Source organism: Verticillium dahliae, genomic scaffold (assembly GCF_000150675.1).
Source record: "Verticillium dahliae VdLs.17 supercont1.8 genomic scaffold, whole genome shotgun sequence".
Taxonomy (NCBI): Eukaryota; Fungi; Ascomycota; class Sordariomycetes; order Glomerellales; family Plectosphaerellaceae; genus Verticillium; species Verticillium dahliae.
The window spans coordinates 1,250,304-1,269,233 of record NW_009276927.1 but is presented as its reverse complement, the minus strand read 5'-3'; the positions used below and the strand labels follow the sequence as shown (position 1 = coordinate 1,269,233).

At 46.5% G+C, this 18,930-nt stretch overlaps 2 protein-coding genes across 2 annotated transcripts in view; both read right to left on the bottom strand.

The window, feature by feature from the left end:
• The window catches only part of VDAG_04931 (transcriptional activator hac1), a gene marked incomplete at both ends in the record, with an annotated part of 1,807 nt that extends 1,617 nt beyond the window's left edge, over nt 1–190 (bottom strand). The window contains one exon of the mRNA XM_009654535.1: nt 186–190. Within this exon, the coding sequence (XP_009652830.1) occupies nt 186–190 (5 nt within the window). The remainder of the gene's footprint in view (nt 1–185) is intronic.
• Nucleotides 191–4,198: 4,008 nt separating this feature from the next.
• Nucleotides 4,199–4,766, bottom strand: VDAG_04930 (uncharacterized protein; the record flags this gene model as incomplete). Its single annotated transcript, XM_009654534.1, has 2 exons — nt 4,199–4,545; nt 4,616–4,766. 2 exons carry the CDS (start codon nt 4,764–4,766, stop codon nt 4,199–4,201), a joined length of 498 nt encoding a protein of 165 aa, XP_009652829.1.
• Nucleotides 4,767–18,930: the final 14,164 nt, after the last annotated feature.

Below are 18,930 nucleotides of genomic sequence, written 5' to 3'. Positions count from 1 at the left end.
TGGATCGTTTGTGGCAGAGACAAAGTCTTTGGCAGGTGTGTGAGATGGTGGTGCAAGCCGAAGTGAATCGGTTATTGCAGGCTTTCTTTCTGTTTCTTGGCTGGTGGTTGCTGTTTGCATGTGGTGGGAATGCCGTCCGAACCTCACAATACAAATAAGGGATAGATCTGGCTGCCTAGATCGACCACATGATGGACGAAGCGACTCGATGAATGAGTCAGCCAATGAAGTGACTCAACGATGGAGGAGGTATGAGGTAATCCTCAAGGCAGTAGTGGAAAAGGGAAAAGGACACGGTGGTCGGTTTGTCTCGTCAGGTGCTCTGGAGCGGACTTCAGAAAGGGCGATGTGGCCTCTTTATGATCGAAGGCTACGTTTGAATCAAGGGGGGGCAGGCGTTGGGGGCCCTACTCGAAAGGGGGGGGGGTCTAAGGGGAGGGTTGCGGGCGTGTGGGTATGTGTGCCTGAGGCAGGAACGGAAGCTCTGGCCCAGGCGGCCGCAAGGGTGTGGTCCGTGTCTGGGGGCAGTGGCAGCAGAGGACAGGCAGAAAGGAGACAGGTAGCAGGGGTGTTGGGAGAGGTTCCCTTGGCCTCCGGGAAGGGGCCGCCACCGGCGGAGCAGGGTTGAGGCTGGAGGGCCAGCTGCAGGGGGGCGGAGTCCTCGCTGTGTGGTGCCGGTCGTGGGAAGGAGCGAGCGACCAATGGCAATGTCGGATCTGCGCTCGCGGAAGGAGACTCGCAACGGCCAAATGGGATTCCACGGACACGGGCCAAAAGGGACAAAACAGCCCCACGGGCCAGAAACACCTGTAATCAGCACCAACCTCGCCCCCTCCCAGGGCCTTCGACCTGCCACAGCAGCATGGACGGGCCCCTGAAGAGCACGGAGCGCCAGGGCCCCTCGCCTCTCTCTCTGTAGGCACGGTACAGTACAGTAGTCAGGGACCTCGACTCGATCCAGTTCGCCCCAGGCCCCTCAAACGTGATCATCCTCAAGGATGATCTCCAGGGTCCTTCACGTGCGAGATTGACTTGCAATCTGACGAGCCTCCTTACTGGTCTGGGCGAAATAACGCGTGAGTTTGCGTTGTCTCGCCTTTTGGTATCAGTTCATGGGTTCCATCCTCTTAGTGCCTACCCTCTTAGGTGTCGACGGTATACCCAGCAGGAAGAACTCTATCAGAGTGGGATCCTGAATAGGGAGGTAGGTACTGATAGGTACGGTATCATGCTAAGGTTCTGGAGGCACTAAAAAACAGACCTAGCAGGTAGCCACGGCTTTGTGGTTTGGCCTGTTGCGCCAGAGCGGGTACGGAACGCGCCAGTGGCTAAGGGACCCAGCGCTGAACTGCACGTCAGCCATGACCTCAGCCATCTCAGCTGTGGTGAGCAGTCAGCCAGCAAGCCGCTAGCAGCAGCCAAGTCACCACCTGCTTTACCAAGGTACCTAGGTACATGTATCTATAGGTAGGCACTTGGGCACCGGTTGCAAAGGATCCATCCCGCCATCAACCTGCTCCAACAGCGCATACCAAGTACGCGCCATCCACACACCGATCGTCGCCCGCTCGAGTTTAAAAAAAGGAACTGACATGACGGCTTTCATGCGTCCCGTTCAACGTGCGTTTGCCCGTTTCACCAGACTGAGACGGTCGTGTGGGCTTGACTCTTGTCAGCCCGTCCTCACAGAGATGTACCATGTACCATGTGCTTAGTACTGTACATGTAGTCAAAGTGCCCTTCCCCCTTTCACCAGATCCCCCTTTCACCATAAGGTTTGTTCTACCTCAAACCTTCGTTGGGGGCAAAGGAATATTGCCCATCAAAGCAATTAATCAAATCAACCTTTCTTCGCATCACATCGCCGCCGAGGCCGAAGGCGGCGGAAATGACCATTTGTCGCCCCGAGGATGCCTTCACCATTGCAACTGACGCGGTGGGTCTAAGGATCCATAGATCCATGGATCTCCATAGAAGTCGATGGCCCCCAAGCCCCCCCTATCTTTCTTGTGTGTTTCTATTTAGGCACGAATACGGAATCTGGCCAGTGGAGCACCATCTGCACCATCGCGCCATCGTATAGCGAGTTGGGCGGGTCCCTCGCTCAAGAGCAAAGGTTATGTCGTCCTGTAACCCATCCGATACCACGACATCTTACGCAACCTGTTCCCCAGTCTTCGTTCCTGTTCGCGTCCATCAAACCATTCATCCTCCCTCCACGCCAGGCCGTTACCTTACCTTGGCCACGCATGGCTTGAGCCTGGAGGCTTGCTGGCGGACGGCAGACGGGCGACGGCAAACCGACGGCATGCCATCTTGCGCCGCTCCCCTCCCGATTGACCCGCTGTCAGCACACGCCACACACTCTCTCTCCGTGTTTCCTTGAATCGTTGATAATCGAATCGACGGGCCCAGAGAGCGCCATGTCTTTTTTCTGTGACCACCGTCATTCCTTTGGCTTCCTTCCGCTGCGCCTGTTCCTCTGGACTGCATCATGACGCAACTTGGCGGATCCGCCAGCTTCTCCGCCGCCCACCGGACATGACAAAGAGCCCTCCACGTTTGGTCGGCCATCTCTCTGGCCAGTGGCTTCTGGTCCCCCTCCCTCGCTTGCCATCACGTACATGTACGTCCAGCAAAACAAGGCCTCAGCTTGTTCGCCGGTCTCCAGAATAACCCCAATGCAGCCGTTCAGTGCATCGGCTGGGCGTTGCCCGATGAGCCGCCGATGGTGTGAGCATCTTCAGGGGCATCTCTCTTTTCAAGGTTGATCACTGCCTGTGCGACGTGGGGGCTGGTCCTCTTCGTTGTCTTGTTTTTGGTTTTCTGTGATTTGGGGCTGGACACTATTTATTTCTTGTGCGTCGCTTACATGTTAGGACGAATTTTGGAACATCCCATTGCCTCATCCAATAGCGCCCTGCAATCGGCAAGCGCCTAGTCTGTCGTCACAGACAGTATTCTTTCGTGCTTGCTGGCTGGCTGCTGAGGGATGCAGGCAAAATGGCAAGTGGGCTTTGTCCACGTCGGACTATCTCATTCCATTCCTCTTGCTCCATATCGTGCTCCCTGCGATCAACGCCTCGCCCCCGTCACTTCATCCTCGACCTTCCCCTTCTTTCCCCTCATTCCCCTTGCGGCAGAGGGCCGCTGCAAGTGCAGTGCAGTGCAGATTCACGGCGCCTCTCGGCCGCTTGGGTTTGGATGTGTGAGTGGAGGGCTTTTCAAGGGGGGGGCGACAGACCAGAGCAGGGCACGCCACCAGGGAGGAGGGAGAGAGAAAGGGGAGAAGGGAACAAGGGGAGAAGGGGAGGAGAAGAGGGGGAGCCTCATCTTCCGTCTTCCGTCCCCGCATTCCCCGCGAAAGGAAGCGAAGACCAGGCCCAGATAGGCCTCTCCCCATATCCTCCCAATCTGATGCGGCGGGTCAATGAAGGGCGACGGGGAAATCTCCCTGGACTCCCTCCGTACCACACCCTCGACTCACACACACACTTCTCCCCTTCGCACATCGGCTGGGCAATGGAGCCACCCTTCTCGGCATCCATGCAATCTCCCATTTGACGAGTACTGTCAGGCCCAGGGGCCATGGCCCTCCATGCCATCCCGGAAACCCGTTGCCGTCGCTTCGCGGGACGAGACGAGGGCCAGGCGAGACGAGACGAACGACCTGTGCGCCTTCAACGAACTGGGTCACGGAGCAAAACGCGGGGTGAGCTAGGTGCCTTACTCTTTCAGACTACCGATGGGCCACGTGAGGTTCCACGATCGCTCTTTTCCCCCTTCTAACTTTGACGGAGATGGCTGCCGACGACCGAGTGTCAAGAGACTTGGCTCATCGCTCTTTTCCCCCTTCTAACTTTGACGGAGATGGCTGCCGACGACCGAGTGTCAAGAGACTTGGCTCGACGAAGGCCCCTCCTCCTCAACCCATCTTATGCAGGCTGCTCTCCGCTCGATCCACAGCAGGGAGGGCAGAAAACAAAACTTGAGATTGCTGCGTCTGACCTGCCTGGCTGCCTACAAGCGATGAGGGGACCACGCGGGCGAGCTGTGATGCGCTGCGCTGTGCTTGGCTCGGGAGTAGGCAGGGCCATGTGACAACTGGATTCGGCTGAGGCCTGACACCCCCGCCCTCGCCAATCTTGGTATCGCCCTGCCGTCGTCCCCAGATGGCCCAACGCTCAGCTTTCGCGGACTAAATGTCGGGGTCGAAATTGCCGTTCCGCCCCTTGACGATGCCCTCGATCTCCGAGGTCACCCACCCACCGTAAAAGTCGCCCGGCTGCGCCTCGACGAGCTCCCCGTCGACGAAGCATTCCCAGGGCCCCGCGTAGAGCGAGAGGTAGCCCGGGATCGGCTCGAAACCCCGCGACGGGCTGTCATAGGACCAGATGCGGTTCGAGACGGTCTCGCCCGTACCGGGGGCTGCGGCGGCGTAGTAGATTGCCGCGCCCTTCCACTCGCAGTAGATGCTCCGCCGCGTGTTGGCGAGGTTGACCTTCATCGCGTCGGGTGGGATGTAGTGGGCTGTCACTTGCGAGTCTGTGTCTCCACGTAGTCTTGAATAGCACGTGAAAGTGGAAAGACGAGGCTAGGGAACGGCGCAACGAACTGGGCGGGTGGTGCGTCTCGAGCACCCAGTAGGCGTCTTTCGTCTCTGCTGTTACAGTCCCTTTCCATTTAATTTGAATGTGCCACGATATCTTCTCGACGAGGGGCGGCCGGGGAAAGGTCTGGACATTGAGTCTAGCTCGGGCTGCCATTGTCTGTCTCCCTAGGAGATAGAGGGCATATGTTTTATGCGGGGTTCAAAGTATTAAGCACGAATTGGATGATAGATGTTTGCGTATTCAGTGGACTTGGAATGCAACGCAAATGCTAGCTAGTCAAATCGAGACTCCTAAAATATAAAGGCTGGGGCACTGAATCGCCGACTCGAGGACTGGGGTCTCTGGATCCGTGAGATCATCGCATGAGGCCCAATCAACATCTCGTGTGAGCATGAGGTATAATAGGGCAATAAGAAAAACAATAGATTACTATGACTATTAAAGGATCTATTAAGGGAGGTTCTATATAATGACTAGGGTAGTATTATCTTAATAAATAAAGGGATAATAGAGGAATAAATAAATAAAAGTATAAGAGAGAAGAAGAAATAGAAGTCTTTATATTTAGAAGGAAAATCAAAATCAAAAAACAACTTAAATATTCTAATAGCTTTCATTTTTAAGTATAAGAAAATATAATTTTAAATTAGAGTAAAGATATATATATAGTTATAGAAATAGCTTAGATTATTCTTGGAAGAAATAAAGGTTATCTTAAGAAGTATTTATTATTAATAATTTAAAGTATCTAAATTAAATAGGAGTTTTATATAATAAGGAATAGTAGTAATAATATAATAATATAAAGTATAAAGTATAGAAAAATATAAAAAATAAATTTTAAGGAGTTATTCTATATTTAATAGTATTAAAATAGTATTAGGGGTTTTTCTAAGGTAGTAATTATTATCGAGGATTATTAATATAGTAATTACTATAGCTAGGGTTCCTAGCTCCTAGGGGTATATAAAATATAGCTTATATAGTTTATAATTTAGATAGATATATCTAATTTATATAAGTAATAGTAATTTAGAGAGAGAGTATAAGTTATAATATAAGTCTTATATTATTTACCCTATTTACTTAGAGGTTATTAATATAGCTTATATACTAAGTTAGGGTTTATATAAATATAGGAGTTATAGGAGCTAGAGTCTTATAACTACTCTAGTAGCTTAAATAAAAGCTAAACTATAACGATATATAGATTATTAAAAAGAGGAAATCGTAGCTATAGAATAGTATACTTTTTATAATATTCTATAGAGCTATTCTATTATAATAAGCTATTAACTTCTCTTATACCCTATTAGCTAAAGCTTAAAATCCGACTCTACTTCCCGATAAGTCTAGAGGTACTCTAAGCGCCTTATCTATATATAGCTACTAAGGGTTAGTCTATAATATATAGAGGGCACCCCCTAGACTTATTCTTTAGCTTTTTAAGTCTTAATAATTATCTAATTCTAACTATATTTATAAGTCCCCCTTATATAGTAATTCTTATTTAAATCCCTTATTCTTAATTATTATAAATAGATACCTTCTAAGATATACTTTATTTCTATTAGGATTAATTTAAATACTCTTCTTAATTAATTATAACTTTCTTAATTAACCCTTCTATTTATTTACCTTCGATCCGAATAAAACCTATATTATTTTATAGTTCTTATTAAAGGCTATTATAATCTTTAATCTATTTCTTAATCTAATATCTCCTTCTCGAGATATAATTACTTTTATCTCTCCCTTCCTCTTATCTATTATTATTTCTTCCTCCTATAATTAAGTAATACCCTTAATTATTACCTAATACCTCCTATATCGTCTACGATATATATTAATATATAGAAATTAGAGTCTTATAACTCCTCTAGTAGCTAGAATAAAAGCTAAACTATATTAATATATATATTATTAGAAAGTAGAAAAGCGGGGCTATAGAATAGTTCACTTTTTATAATATTTAATAGAGCTATCCTATAGTAATAAGCTATTAGTTTCTCTTATCTCTTACTAGCTAAGCTTATAAACTAGGGTAAAACCGACTTAACTTCTATATAGGTCTAGAGGAAGTCTAAGCGCTCTATCTATATATAGCTATTAGAGTTTAGTCTACTATATATAGAGCCTATCCCCTAGACCTACTTTTTACGTTTTTCTATAATAATATATATTTATTATTTCCCTTTAAATAGTAATTCCTATCTAATTTATATTTTCCTAATTATTTAAGGTAGATACCTTTTAAGATAAGCCTTATTTTCCCTTAAGCTTAATTAAAGCCTAATCTTCAATTAAATATTCTATTACTTATCTACCTACCTATCTACTTTCGACCTAAATGAAAACTATATTATTCTATAGCTAAGTATTAGGGCTATTAGAATCTTTAATCCGTTTAATAATCTAATACTTCCTCTTTAAGATATAACGACTTTCCTCTCTTCTTTCCTCTATCCTCCTTTACTTATTTATTTCTTTATTATCCCTATATTCTATAATCTATATCTACCTTTAGTGATTACCTAGATTCTCCCTTAATAATATTAAATAACCTTTTATTATTATTACTTATAAATTATAGAAATGAATAATAATTTAAATAGTAGAGTAGAGCTAATAAGGTTTATAAAGCTCTAATCGTATTCTTAATATTATTATCTATTCTAATTTAAAGAATAAGCTAGAAAGGCTTAAAAAGTAAATAACTTAATTGTTACGACCTGGCAGCTTCCGAAGGGGGAACACTGTCAGAGGGTTGGGGTTGCTGTTTGCAGAAGCTTAGGTTGTGACTCTGAGACGATGTGGTGTCGTAAGGCGTTGCGCACTCGTTACAATGAATACAAGGTAAGACTTAGATTGATCACTGTCGTGAGAAAGAATGTATCTACAAGTCCAGAATGTCCGTCCTTATATACCTGCCATCCTGTCCTTGTTGTGTTAGGTGGTGAGCTCATGTTGGATGGCTCACTGGTTAGTTGTTGGTGATCCATGATGTTAGGATCACGGTGTGTTATCCCGTGAGCCATTCCCTGGCTCACTGCGGCGTCCTTGGTGAGCCCGACGACTCACCCTTTATGTCTGAGTGAGCCATCACGTGATTTGCCAGGTGGGCCCGATTCTTATCTTATCGCGCTCCCTGATCGCGGGGTCGTCGATTCGCGGCCGCCCTGCTTCCTTGGTTGTTACATGATGCTCCTCCTCCAGGCCGATGTCCCAGCGGCCATAAGTAGTAAGTCCCAGCCGCCTGCGGTGGTTCTTCTCTTGTCATCCTTACTAACCATGACAAAATGTCAGGTCGTGTCATAAAACGTTCGTCTGCCAAAACCGACCAAAGAAAGGCGCTCGCTGCTTTGATTGACTCCGAGGGCGAAATCAAGATGCCTTGTACGGGGTGCTTCAAGCGACATCTCGTCTGTAAGACCGCCCCTGGTTCTTCTCGCTGTGGGGAGTGCATCCGTCGCGGTCGCTCTTGTGATGGTGTGAGCGTGGTTTCTGCGCGTAAGTTGGTCCCTGGTGGGGTCATGGTCCTGTTTTCTAATGATCGTCTAGTGGAAAAGGCTCTTGCAGAGCAGAAGAAGCGAGAGGCTGAGATTGAGGATGCTGAAATGGAGTTGGAGGTGCTCCAAACGAAGTTGGCGACGGCCTTGGGTCGTTTGTCCCGTCTTCGCAAGATGCGGAAGGCGGCGAAGGCTCGTGGGGAAGAGTTGTTTGCTCGTGGGATTCGTCAGTTGGATGAGGAGGACGGCGTCCTTCCTCTGGGCGGGGACAACCTAAGCCTCGAGGCTCAGGAGGCCAACGTGGTTCAGGACCTTCAGGAGTGGGGTGCTAGCGGCGTCGTGGACTGGTCCTCGTTGGGCTTCGGGGAGGAATTTTCCGACCTTGGTCCTGTGCCAGGCGATGATATTCTTGGAGCAACTGCGGGCAGTTCAGGTTCTTGACTGGTTCCCATGTGTTTTCTTCATGCCCATAGTTCTTCCATTTGATCAAGTATTCTTCTTGTTTGCTTATCTTTCTGTGATCGAGGATTCTTTCGACTTCATACTCGTTGGTATTTTCGACTTCCACGTTTGTTTCGAGTGGTGCGTTATGTGGTGCTGGCTCTAGTAGTGCAATGTGAAAAACGGGGTGAATCTTCATGTTCTCTGGTAATGAGAGGTGGTAGTTGGTATCCGAGAGTTTCTTGAGAATTTTAAATGGTCCTAGTTTCTTGAAATCCAATTTGTCGTTTGGTCGTTTGGTTTTGATGTTTCGGCGGATGAGGTAGACGCTATCTCCCTCCTGTAAGGATGGTCCCTTCATCCTTGTCTTGTTGGCGTACGTGGTCATTCTGGTGCGTACGAGCTCGAGGTCGAGCTTGATTTGTTCCTGGATCTTGCGGATGTTGACCGCAATGTTGGTCGCTTTTGGCGTGTCCGGTGCTTCGCGGCGTTCCGCGTAGGCTGTTGGGTTGTACCCGTAGTTGGCATAGAAGGGTGATTCCTTTGTTGACTCGCTTGGTGAGCTGTTGTATGCGAACTGTGCGATGGGTAGTAATGTGACCCAGTCATCTTGTTGGTAGTTGATATAACACCGAAGGTACTGCTCTAGAGTCTGGTTCGTTCTTTCTGTCTGTCCGTCTGTCTGCGGGTGAAAAGCCGTGGATAGCTTATGTTTGGCTCCAAGTTGAGCGATGAGTGACTTCCAGAAGTTGCTGGTGAAGAGCTTGTCTCTATCTGACACCAGTTCTTTTGGGAGTCCGTGTTGTCCCACAATGTTCCTGAGGAACACATAGGCGAGGTCTTCTGCCGTTCCTGTGGCTTTATACGGGAGAAAGTAGGAGTACTTGGTGAGTCGGTCGACGACTACTAGGATGTTGTCGTAAGAGGTCCCAGTTAAGGGTTCCTTCGATGGTGGCAGGCTGGTGATGAAGTCCAGTGAGACTGACTCCCAGGCTGCGGTTGGTACTGGTAGTGCTTTGAGTTCTCCATAGGGCCTGTGTCTCTCTGCCTTGCTTTTCTTGCAGAGGTTGCAGTTGCGGATCACTGCTGTGACGTCCTGTCTGGTTCCTTTGAAGTCGTGATGTTTTCTGAGTCGGGCGAATGTTTTCGCTACTCCTTGGTGTCCGTGGGCCTTGGCCCCGTGGACTTGTTCGATGAGCTCTGTGGTGCTCTTGGGTGGCTTGGCGGGTTTTATTCGTGTGGTGACCGCCAAGGTACGGTGGTACGGGATTAGATTTCCTTCTTTGTCGCTTGCGAGGATTGCGTTATTGTTTGGGGGTGTGGTTTGTTCGTGGTCTGAGCGTCTGCTCAAGATATCTGCCCTGCCATTCTCAGATCCTTTGCGGTAGATGATGGTGAAGTTGAATTCCGAGAGGAATTCCGCCCATCTAATCTGTCGTTTGTTGAGGTCTTTGTTCGTTGTGAAGTGTGCAAGATTCTTGTGGTCAGTGTAGACCTTGACTTCGTGTCGTGCTCCGGAGAGATACGTTCTCCATTCTTTGAAGGCTTCGATGATTGCCATGAGTTCTTTGTCGTGTATCTGATAGTTGAGCTCTGGTCCGTGTAGCTTTTTCGAGAAGAATGCTACTGGGTGCAATCGTCCTTGGTCGTCCCTCTGGCCTAACTGTCCTCCAATGGCGAAGTCGGAGGCGTCTGTCTCGACTTCCATGGGTTTTTCGGGGTCTATCATCCGGAGGACTGGCTCGCTGAGGACGGCGTCGATGATTTGGCGAAATGCTTTTTCTTGGGGTTCGTTCCACGCGAACTCTATTTCCTTGACCGTGAGGTTTGTCAAAGGATTGGCGGTCTTGCTGTATCCTTTTAGGAATCGTCGATAGAAGTTGACGAAACCGAGGAATGCTCTGACGTCCTTGACGTTTTTTGGTGTAGGCCATTCCCTGATGGCTGCCACTTTGGATTTTTCCATCCTGATTTCTCCTGGGGTGATCGTATACCCTAGGAAATCTACTTCCTGTGTGTGGAACTTGGCTTTTTCTGGTTCTACTAACAGTTCGTGCTGGTGTAGTCGTGTGAGGACCTGGTGGACGTGTCCCTTGTGCTCTTCCATCGTCTTCGAGAAAATCAGAATGTCATCGAGGTACACTACCACGAAGACGTCCAGGAATTCTCGCAGTACATCGTTGATCATGTTTTGGAAGGTTGCGGGGGCGTTGGTCAATCCGAACGGCATGACCAAATACTCGTAGTGTCCTCGTCGTGTTCGGAATGCTGTTTTCCATTCTTCTCCATCCTTGATGCGGATGAGGTTGTATGCTCCTTTGAGATCGAGCGCTGTGAACCAATTGGCTCCTGCTAATGCGTCCCTGAGTTCTGATATCAGAGGCAATGGGTAGCAGTTCTTGATGGTAATGTCGTTCAACTGTCTGTAGTCGACGCATAGTCTTTCCTTGCCATTCTTCTTTGGCACAAAGAGAATCGGGTATCCTGCTGGGGATGTCGATGGTCGGATGTATCCTTTTCTGAGGTTCTCCTTGAGATACTCGTCGAGAGTATCCATCTGTCGAGGGTTTAATCCGTAGATCTTGTTAAATCGGGGGCTCTCCCCTTCCTTGATTGGGATTTCGTGGTCGTAGTGTGTGTGCTTAGGTAGCACCGTGTCGACTTCTTCCCTGAAGATCTTTTCGTACTTCCAGTATTCCTTGGGTACGTTCTGCAGTCTTTCTTGCTGTTCTGTTGTGAGCTCCTCCGGGGTTGTCTCCTCTGAGTTGTCCCTATTCGTGAGGGCTAGTTGGAGGTCGCTTGAGAGACCGCTCGTGGGTCTTTCCTCAGGGGCTGACGTACTCCACTGGACGCGGCCAGCTGTCCAGTCAATCTGAGGGTTCCATTGTCTGAGCCATGGGATGCCTAGGATGATTTGTTTTCCTCCCATGTTGGTGATGTCGAAGGTTATGTGGCCGGGTCGGCGAGAAATGAATACCTGGAGGGGCGCAGTCTCCGTATTCACGATTCCTCCTCCGTACGAGACCGCTTGTCCCTCCACCGTGCTGAGCTGATAGGGTTCCTCCTTATATTTCCAGCTGATGTGGTTCTTGTTGATATATTCGGGGCTCATGTAGTTGCCCTGGGCGCCGCTGTCTAATAGCGCGCTCGCCCATCTTCCTCCTACGTTTATTCGTACGTAGAGGTGGTTTGTGCCGTGGGTTCGTTCGGCTGAGCAGATTGCTCTTACTTCCTTCGTCGGTCGTTGTCCCTGTTCGACCGACGCTTGCCTTTTCCCGAAGAGGGTGGCGTAGTGGGTGGCCATGTCATGGATGGTCCGTCCGAGTTGTCGTTCATCTCGTCGCTCTTGTAGTGGACGCGGAAGAGTGGCTTCCTGACGTCCTTCATGCGATGGAGTCTCCAATCTCTGGCTTTGGCGATGTAGTGCTTCATGCACGCGTCATTATCGCAGTCCTCCCATCTGGCGTTGTCTTGGTAGCATTTGTCGTGATAAGCGGGGTCTGGTCGGAACGTGAGCCGACCCTGACTGTATTCGTCCATGTGTAGGATCCATTTGCGACTCTCCTGTCCGAACTCTACCTTCACTCGTGGCTCGATCCAGTGGTTGCGCGGGAGAAACCGGTGTGCGGCCTTCTCCTTGAAGTGGTATTCACAGTCGTCGTAGACGCATTCGGGCCAGAACAACTGGTAGTGTTGTTCGTGGGCGTGGTGAAGTGCCGGGTGGTCTCCTACCATGAGTCGTACGTTTTCTTTGGTGCTTTCTCGCTTTCGGGTGCTGGCCTTCCATGGTTTGGTCCCGTAGTAGATGAGTTCGTTCCATGGTACCAGGGGGTCATAGTCCTCGCTGGCGCTGCTAACTTCGTATGCCTGCATAGGCATGTGGGGTTGGGTCTGTCCGAGCGGAGATTCTTCTTCGCTGGCTCGTGTGTATTCATCCCATTCTGTGTCGTTCATCAGTCCTACGTGGGGAGCTGATTGTGGTTCTGGGTGAGCATGTTCGTAGGCTCTTTCTTCGTCTGTATCGATTTCCTGGGTCTCCGGCGTTACTTGCTGGGCCCATTTCTGAATTCGTCTTTCCTTCCTGGTGGTGACCATTATGGCCAGGGTTCTTTGTCCCGTAGGTGCCCTGGGGAACCATCCATTCTGTTTCTTACTGTCTTTGTGGGTCAGGCAATCGTCCTGGTAACAGAAGGTCCAGTTAGTTTTGGCATGGTCCTGGTGTTGAGTATGGTTGAGCTGTCGTTCGTTTACGGGTTTCCAGGGTTTCTTAGGTTGCCGGCATTCTCGAGCCATATGCCCGTTTTTGCCGCAGTTGTAGCATTTCATGTCCTTGAGATCCTTCGGTTTGCCATGTCTGGTATTGTCGAGCTCCATGGGTCCTGCATGGGTGGTCTGTCCCCAAGCCGTGCTGACGCGGGGTTTGTCGTGCTGGTACTTGCGTCCTTGATTGGATCGGTGGTGGGGAATGCGAGGGTTCCATGGTCCTATAGCGGGCTTTCGTCCCTTTTCTATTCTGCGTTCGTACTGGCGATCGTCGATTTTGACGGCCATGGCGATGTACTCGGTGAGGGTTTCGGGTCTATCCTCCCGGATGAGGTCGTCCTTGACGGCGTCTTTGAGTCCTTCGTAGAAACGGGCCATGAGAGCGGACTCTGTCCAATCGAGTCGACTGGCTAAGAGTCGAAACTCCGTGGCGTATTTAGTGGCTGGCCCCGTCTGTTTGAGCTGAAGGATTTTTCTTTCGTTTTGTCGTTCCTCGTCCACGTCCCCAAACGCTCCTTTAATGGCTTCTTCGAATGCGTTCATACCGGCGTAGATGTCCTGGGTGGCCTGCTTCATATCTTCTTTCTTGGTGTGGGTGGAATAGTCCCTAATGAAGGGTTCGAACCAGTGCAAGGCGTCCCCTTTGAGGTAAGAGGAGGCGTTGGCGACCTTCTCGCCCCAGTACTTGAGTTGGCCCTCATTGGCTTTGTGGTACTGGCGTACCTGGGTGATGAAAGATTGAAGTGCCCTAGGGTTGCCGTCGAATGACTGAGGGGGAAGAGCCTTCATGCTCGTTCCGCCTTGAAGTTGTTGCATTGAGGCTCGGAGCTGTTCGTTCTCCGAACGGAGCTCCTGGATCATAGCGGCCAAGTTGCTGGCGCTGTTTCCGACGCTGTTGGTGGACATTGTTCCTGTGGTGAGTATTGCTCAGTGTCACAAGGTAAACCTACTGAACAAGAGTGATCAAAATGTTACGACCTGGCAGCTTCCGAAGGGGGAACACTGTCAGAGGGTTGGGGTTGCTGTTTGCAGAAGCTTAGGTTGTGACTCTGAGACGATGTGGTGTCGTAAGGCGTTGCGCACTCGTTACAATGAATACAAGGTAAGACTTAGATTGATCACTGTCGTGAGAAGGAATGTATCTACAAGTCCAGAATGTCCGTCCTTATATACCTGCCATCCTGTCCTTGTTGTGTTAGGTGGTGAGCTCATGTTGGATGGCTCACTGGTTAGTTGTTGGTGATCCATGATGTTAGGATCACGGTGTGTTATCCCGTGAGCCATTCCCTGGCTCACTGCGGCGTCCTTGGTGAGCCCGACGACTCACCCTTTATGTCTGAGTGAGCCATCACGTGATTTGCCAGGTGGGCCCGATTCTTATCTTATCGCGCTCCCTGATCGCGGGGTCGTCGATTCGCGGCCGCCCTGCTTCCTTGGTTGTTACATTAATATAAAATAGACTTTTATTATTCTTTTATTATATAATTATAATAAGGCTATATAGCTAGAAGGGATTAAATAAAAGTATAGAGGTAATACTATTATATACTTTTACTAAAGTACTTTTTTAATACTTAAAAAAGTTATCCTTATACGATTTATACTTATAAGATAAGTATAGGAATAAGTAGGGGGACTTAAGGTAATAAGAGTTTATACTATAAGTTAAGTATATCTTATTTTTTTCTATACTCAACTTGAATGAACGAATGCTTAATATACTGTTTAACAAGAGCAATATAAGCCTCCTTAGAAAGAACCATTTTCGGTTCATGTCCTTGATGAGTAGTACCTTCCTTGCCTTGATCAACTACCATCACTTCAATCGGTTCAGTATGCCTACAGCCCGATTTCCTCTCATTAAGACTAATGCATCTAACTAAGTAACTCTCACCATAGACAGCACCGCCTTGCATGAGTTCTTCTGAAAAAGAAACAATATAACTATTATCGGGGAATCTGCTCGCATCGATGTAGCAATAATTAGGAGTGTAGGGTGGAGGATACTAGGATGCGGTCCCTACGTCGGCAGTGACTAGTGGAGTCAATGAAATGAGGGCTCCAAGCGTAGAAAGCTTCATTTCTCCGAGTAACTTATAATTAGCGCTACTCGAGGCAGTTAATATAAGAGTCGCTAGTAAAGTCTAAGATATGGAACAAACAATTTAGTAATTATATTAGTCTAGCTATCTTTACGAGAGCAGAGTAAAGTATTAAAGAAGAGAGCGAGGCTATAAAGGGTAGTGCGAAGATAAGTTACTATTATAGCTTCTAAGTATTTATAAAATCTAATCTATATAAAACCTTACTAAAGTTTATTTCTATATAGTTATATAGTTCTAAGCTAAAGTTTTACCCCCCCTGTTAAGTATCCTTTAGGCCTACGTAGTTCTAGGCTAAAGTTTTACTACCCCTATTAAGTATCTTTTAGGCCCGTCCGGCCCTGGGCAGCTAGTAGGTACTTCCACCTATCTCTCGACGATGTGCTAGCTTGCTTAGATAATGAAATAGGCAGTACGGCCCCTTTGAACTCCTATGGGTACGGGCCATGCTTATAGGGGGCTCGGTACCTATTATAGGTATGAAAACTTACCTATCCTACTACGTATAGGGAAAGGGTTCGATAGCCTATTAGGTAGCTTTAAACTATACTTATAAGGCACGCTAAGAAAGTATATAAAGTTAGGGGCATAAGTTTCAATACCCTCTAAGGTAGTGATTACCCCTATCTATAGTAGGATACTTAGATAGTATTAAGAGTAATATTCTTTTCCTTATATAAAATTATACTACTGAAATAAGGCTAGTTTACGAGCTAATAGGGTATAAATAATATACTAGGGCAATTAATAGGGAAATTCTTAAGTAATAGGCTCTCTCGTTAGCTCCCTAGTTAGTACTTATCCTATAGTTAAAATATACTAAACTTAATAGTATAGTAGTATATAGTAAGTTTCGAGAACTTAATAAGTACTAACTAGGGGGGCGAATAAGGGGCTTCTTTCTTATTAGTTTCCCTATTAATTACCCTAATAATTTATTTATATCTTATAAGCTAATAGACTAAGTATATTAAAGTAATATAATATAATATAGAGAATAGAATAGCTAGCTATTATACTATAATAAATAGGACTAGGATAGGCACTAAAGGACTTATAGCCTAATAATATAATATAACTAAAGATAAGATAAGAATATATAAACGCGCAATTATATAATTATATTAATAAGTATAGTAATCCTAGACTATAGATTACTAATATATAAGAGTTATACTAATCTATAATTTAATATAATAGGATTACGACCTTATAATAAGCTACTTAATATAATAACTATTACTTATTATAATAAGGATAGGTTAAGAAGTATATTAGAATAAATATTTTAGATTTATAGATATATTCTTTTTTATAATAAAAATTAATCTAAGTCTTACTTTATATTTATTATAATAAGTATATAACGCTTTATAATATTATATTACCTTAGAATAATAACCTTATCTTCTATAAATAGTAATCCTAATCCTTTAATAGGATCCGCGTCTAGAATCTACTAGGTCGTAATATCCTAATTACTCTTATTAATAGGTTTACCTTATAATATTAAATAATACTTATTATAAGAATAATATCTACTAATAACATCGGAAATAGCGCTAATAATCTAGTGGCTATAATCTAAGAGCTCCGCTTAGAGAATAAATTGCTCTAAACCTTAGGATAAGAATTATAAGGAGGAACGAGTATAAAGGCTCTTCCCCTTTAATCGTTTAATAATAAACCTTAAGTACTTTAGTCGTTTATTACTTAGATATATTTATTAAGGGAGGTTTTAGGCAACGATCGAAGGTAATTCTTAGTTATAGGATAAAGAGATAATAATAGATAAAAGGATAAAAGTATAAGAATAAGGAAGGGAAATAAAAGGGGTTATATCTTAGGAAGGAGATATTAGATCGAGAAATAGATCGAAGATTCTAATAGCCTTTATTAAGAGCTATAGAATAGGGATAGGTTTCATTTAGATCGAAGGTAGATAGGTAAAGAGACTATAATTAAGAAGAGGGCTTAGATTAATCCTAATAGAGGTAAAGCATATCTTAGAAGGTATCTATTTATAATAGTTAAGAGTAAGTAGTTTAGATAGAAATTACTATATAAAGGGAGCTTATAAGTATAGTTAGGAATAGATATATATTAAGTCTAGAAAACCTAAAAAAGAGGTCTAAGGGGTACTCTCTATATATAATAGATTAACCTTAGTAGCTATATATAGATAAGGCGCTTAGACTACCTCTAGACTTATAGGGAAATAGAGTTAGTTTTATCTAAGCTTTTAAGCTTAGCTAATAGAATATAAAAGAAGTTAAGGGCTTATTACTATAGAACGGCTCTATAGAATATTATAAAAAGTATACTATTCCATAACTCTACTTTTTCTTTATAATAATATAAATATTAATATAGTTTAGTATTTATTTTAGCTATTAGAGGAGTTATAAGACTCTAATTCCTATAACCCCCTATAAAGTAGTATATATATAGGATATAGATATAATAGCTTATATAAGAATAGAGGAAAAAAATAAAATCTTATAGTATTTTTATATATAGGGAAGAAATAAAAACCCTATAATATAGTATAGAAAATAATTAAGAACTATATATTATATTATTATAGCAATTTTGTTCCGCGTGGGATGCCCGCCCCCCTCGCCGGTTTCCCCCTCTGGAAATGACTGTTGTGGGTGGGTCGCTTCAGTCCCCCACCTGACGCTTGCTCCCACCACGTGATTCGCTCTTTTCTGCCGCCCCCTCCAAGGTACGTATCTTTTTCTGCCGCGTATAAAATCAACGTCACGCCCTCATGAAAGTCCTAAATCTGGGCTTTCTTGATCTTTTCTGCCACGACCCAGAACAAGGCCCTTTTCTTGGCCGTCTCATCACCGTTTCGTTGCCGTCTCTGCCATTATCGCCGTTATGGTCCTTTCTGTCAGATGCCTTTGCCAGGTTCGTGTGATATCTTGGAGACCTTGTTAGGAACCTCAACTGTCATGGCTTGAGGATACTTGGCCCTGTTCATTACCTCTGGCTGACGACTCGCAGATCCCCTCCAACGCTCTCCCTCTGCAGGTAGACGATCACTCGGACTCACCGCATCGCTCAGGATCCTGGCCCTGTCCTCGGTCCTGTCCTCGGCCACAACACCACCATGGCAAGGTCGTCTCTCACGCTCATGAGGCGAGACTCGAACCGGGCCTAATCTGCTGCTCAGCACGAGAATAAGCCTTTTTCAGAGACGATGTCACCTTTCAGGCACGAAAATCATGCCAGGATGTCTTTTGGGAGAAGGCGCGTGTGCCATGGCATTCGGCATGTCCGGCGATGAAGCCTCACGCTCCAGACACAGCCATGGAACATTGGAGGCCTCATCTCATCCCCGCTCATTCAATGGATGCCCTTGATCATACTCAGCTCCCCTTTCTGGACCTTCGGATATCGCTACACCCCTCGGGAGAGTGGCGTCCTAGATTGCAAATACAGCCGAACCACCGCCGGGCATGACCGTGCCGACGCACATCTGGACATGGCGATCTGACCACCACACCATCAGCCCGCTAGGCTGACTCGTCTTTATTGATATTGCCCTCAGCTCCGCTGAATCCCCGTCACGTCCAAACCGGCGAAGATCTTAAGCCGAGCCGGTCTCGGCCTGCCTCGATACGAGTTCAGGTGAGACCTTTTAGGGCGCAGGCCTGCTGGTTGCCGGTGGGACTGTCTCCTCAGACAGAAGCAGTGCCAATGCTTGGCGAGAGAACGAGCAGGCAAGGGGCTGATCACTTGCCCCTGCCAGAACTGCAATGCTGGAGGCCTCAATCATGAACCAAGGCGGCACACCGCTTCACCAATGGCCGGACGGAGACTCATGAGACTCAAGGTGTGTTGCAGCCGCTGTGACGGCTCGATGATCATCACGCGGCGCCAGTCAGGGCCATGCCTGGAGTCCCATGGAAATACCTCAACCAGGAACGTGAGACATTCTCGCAGGGGCCAGTCGCAGGTATTCCGATGAATCCGCGGCCCAGAGTCACGAGC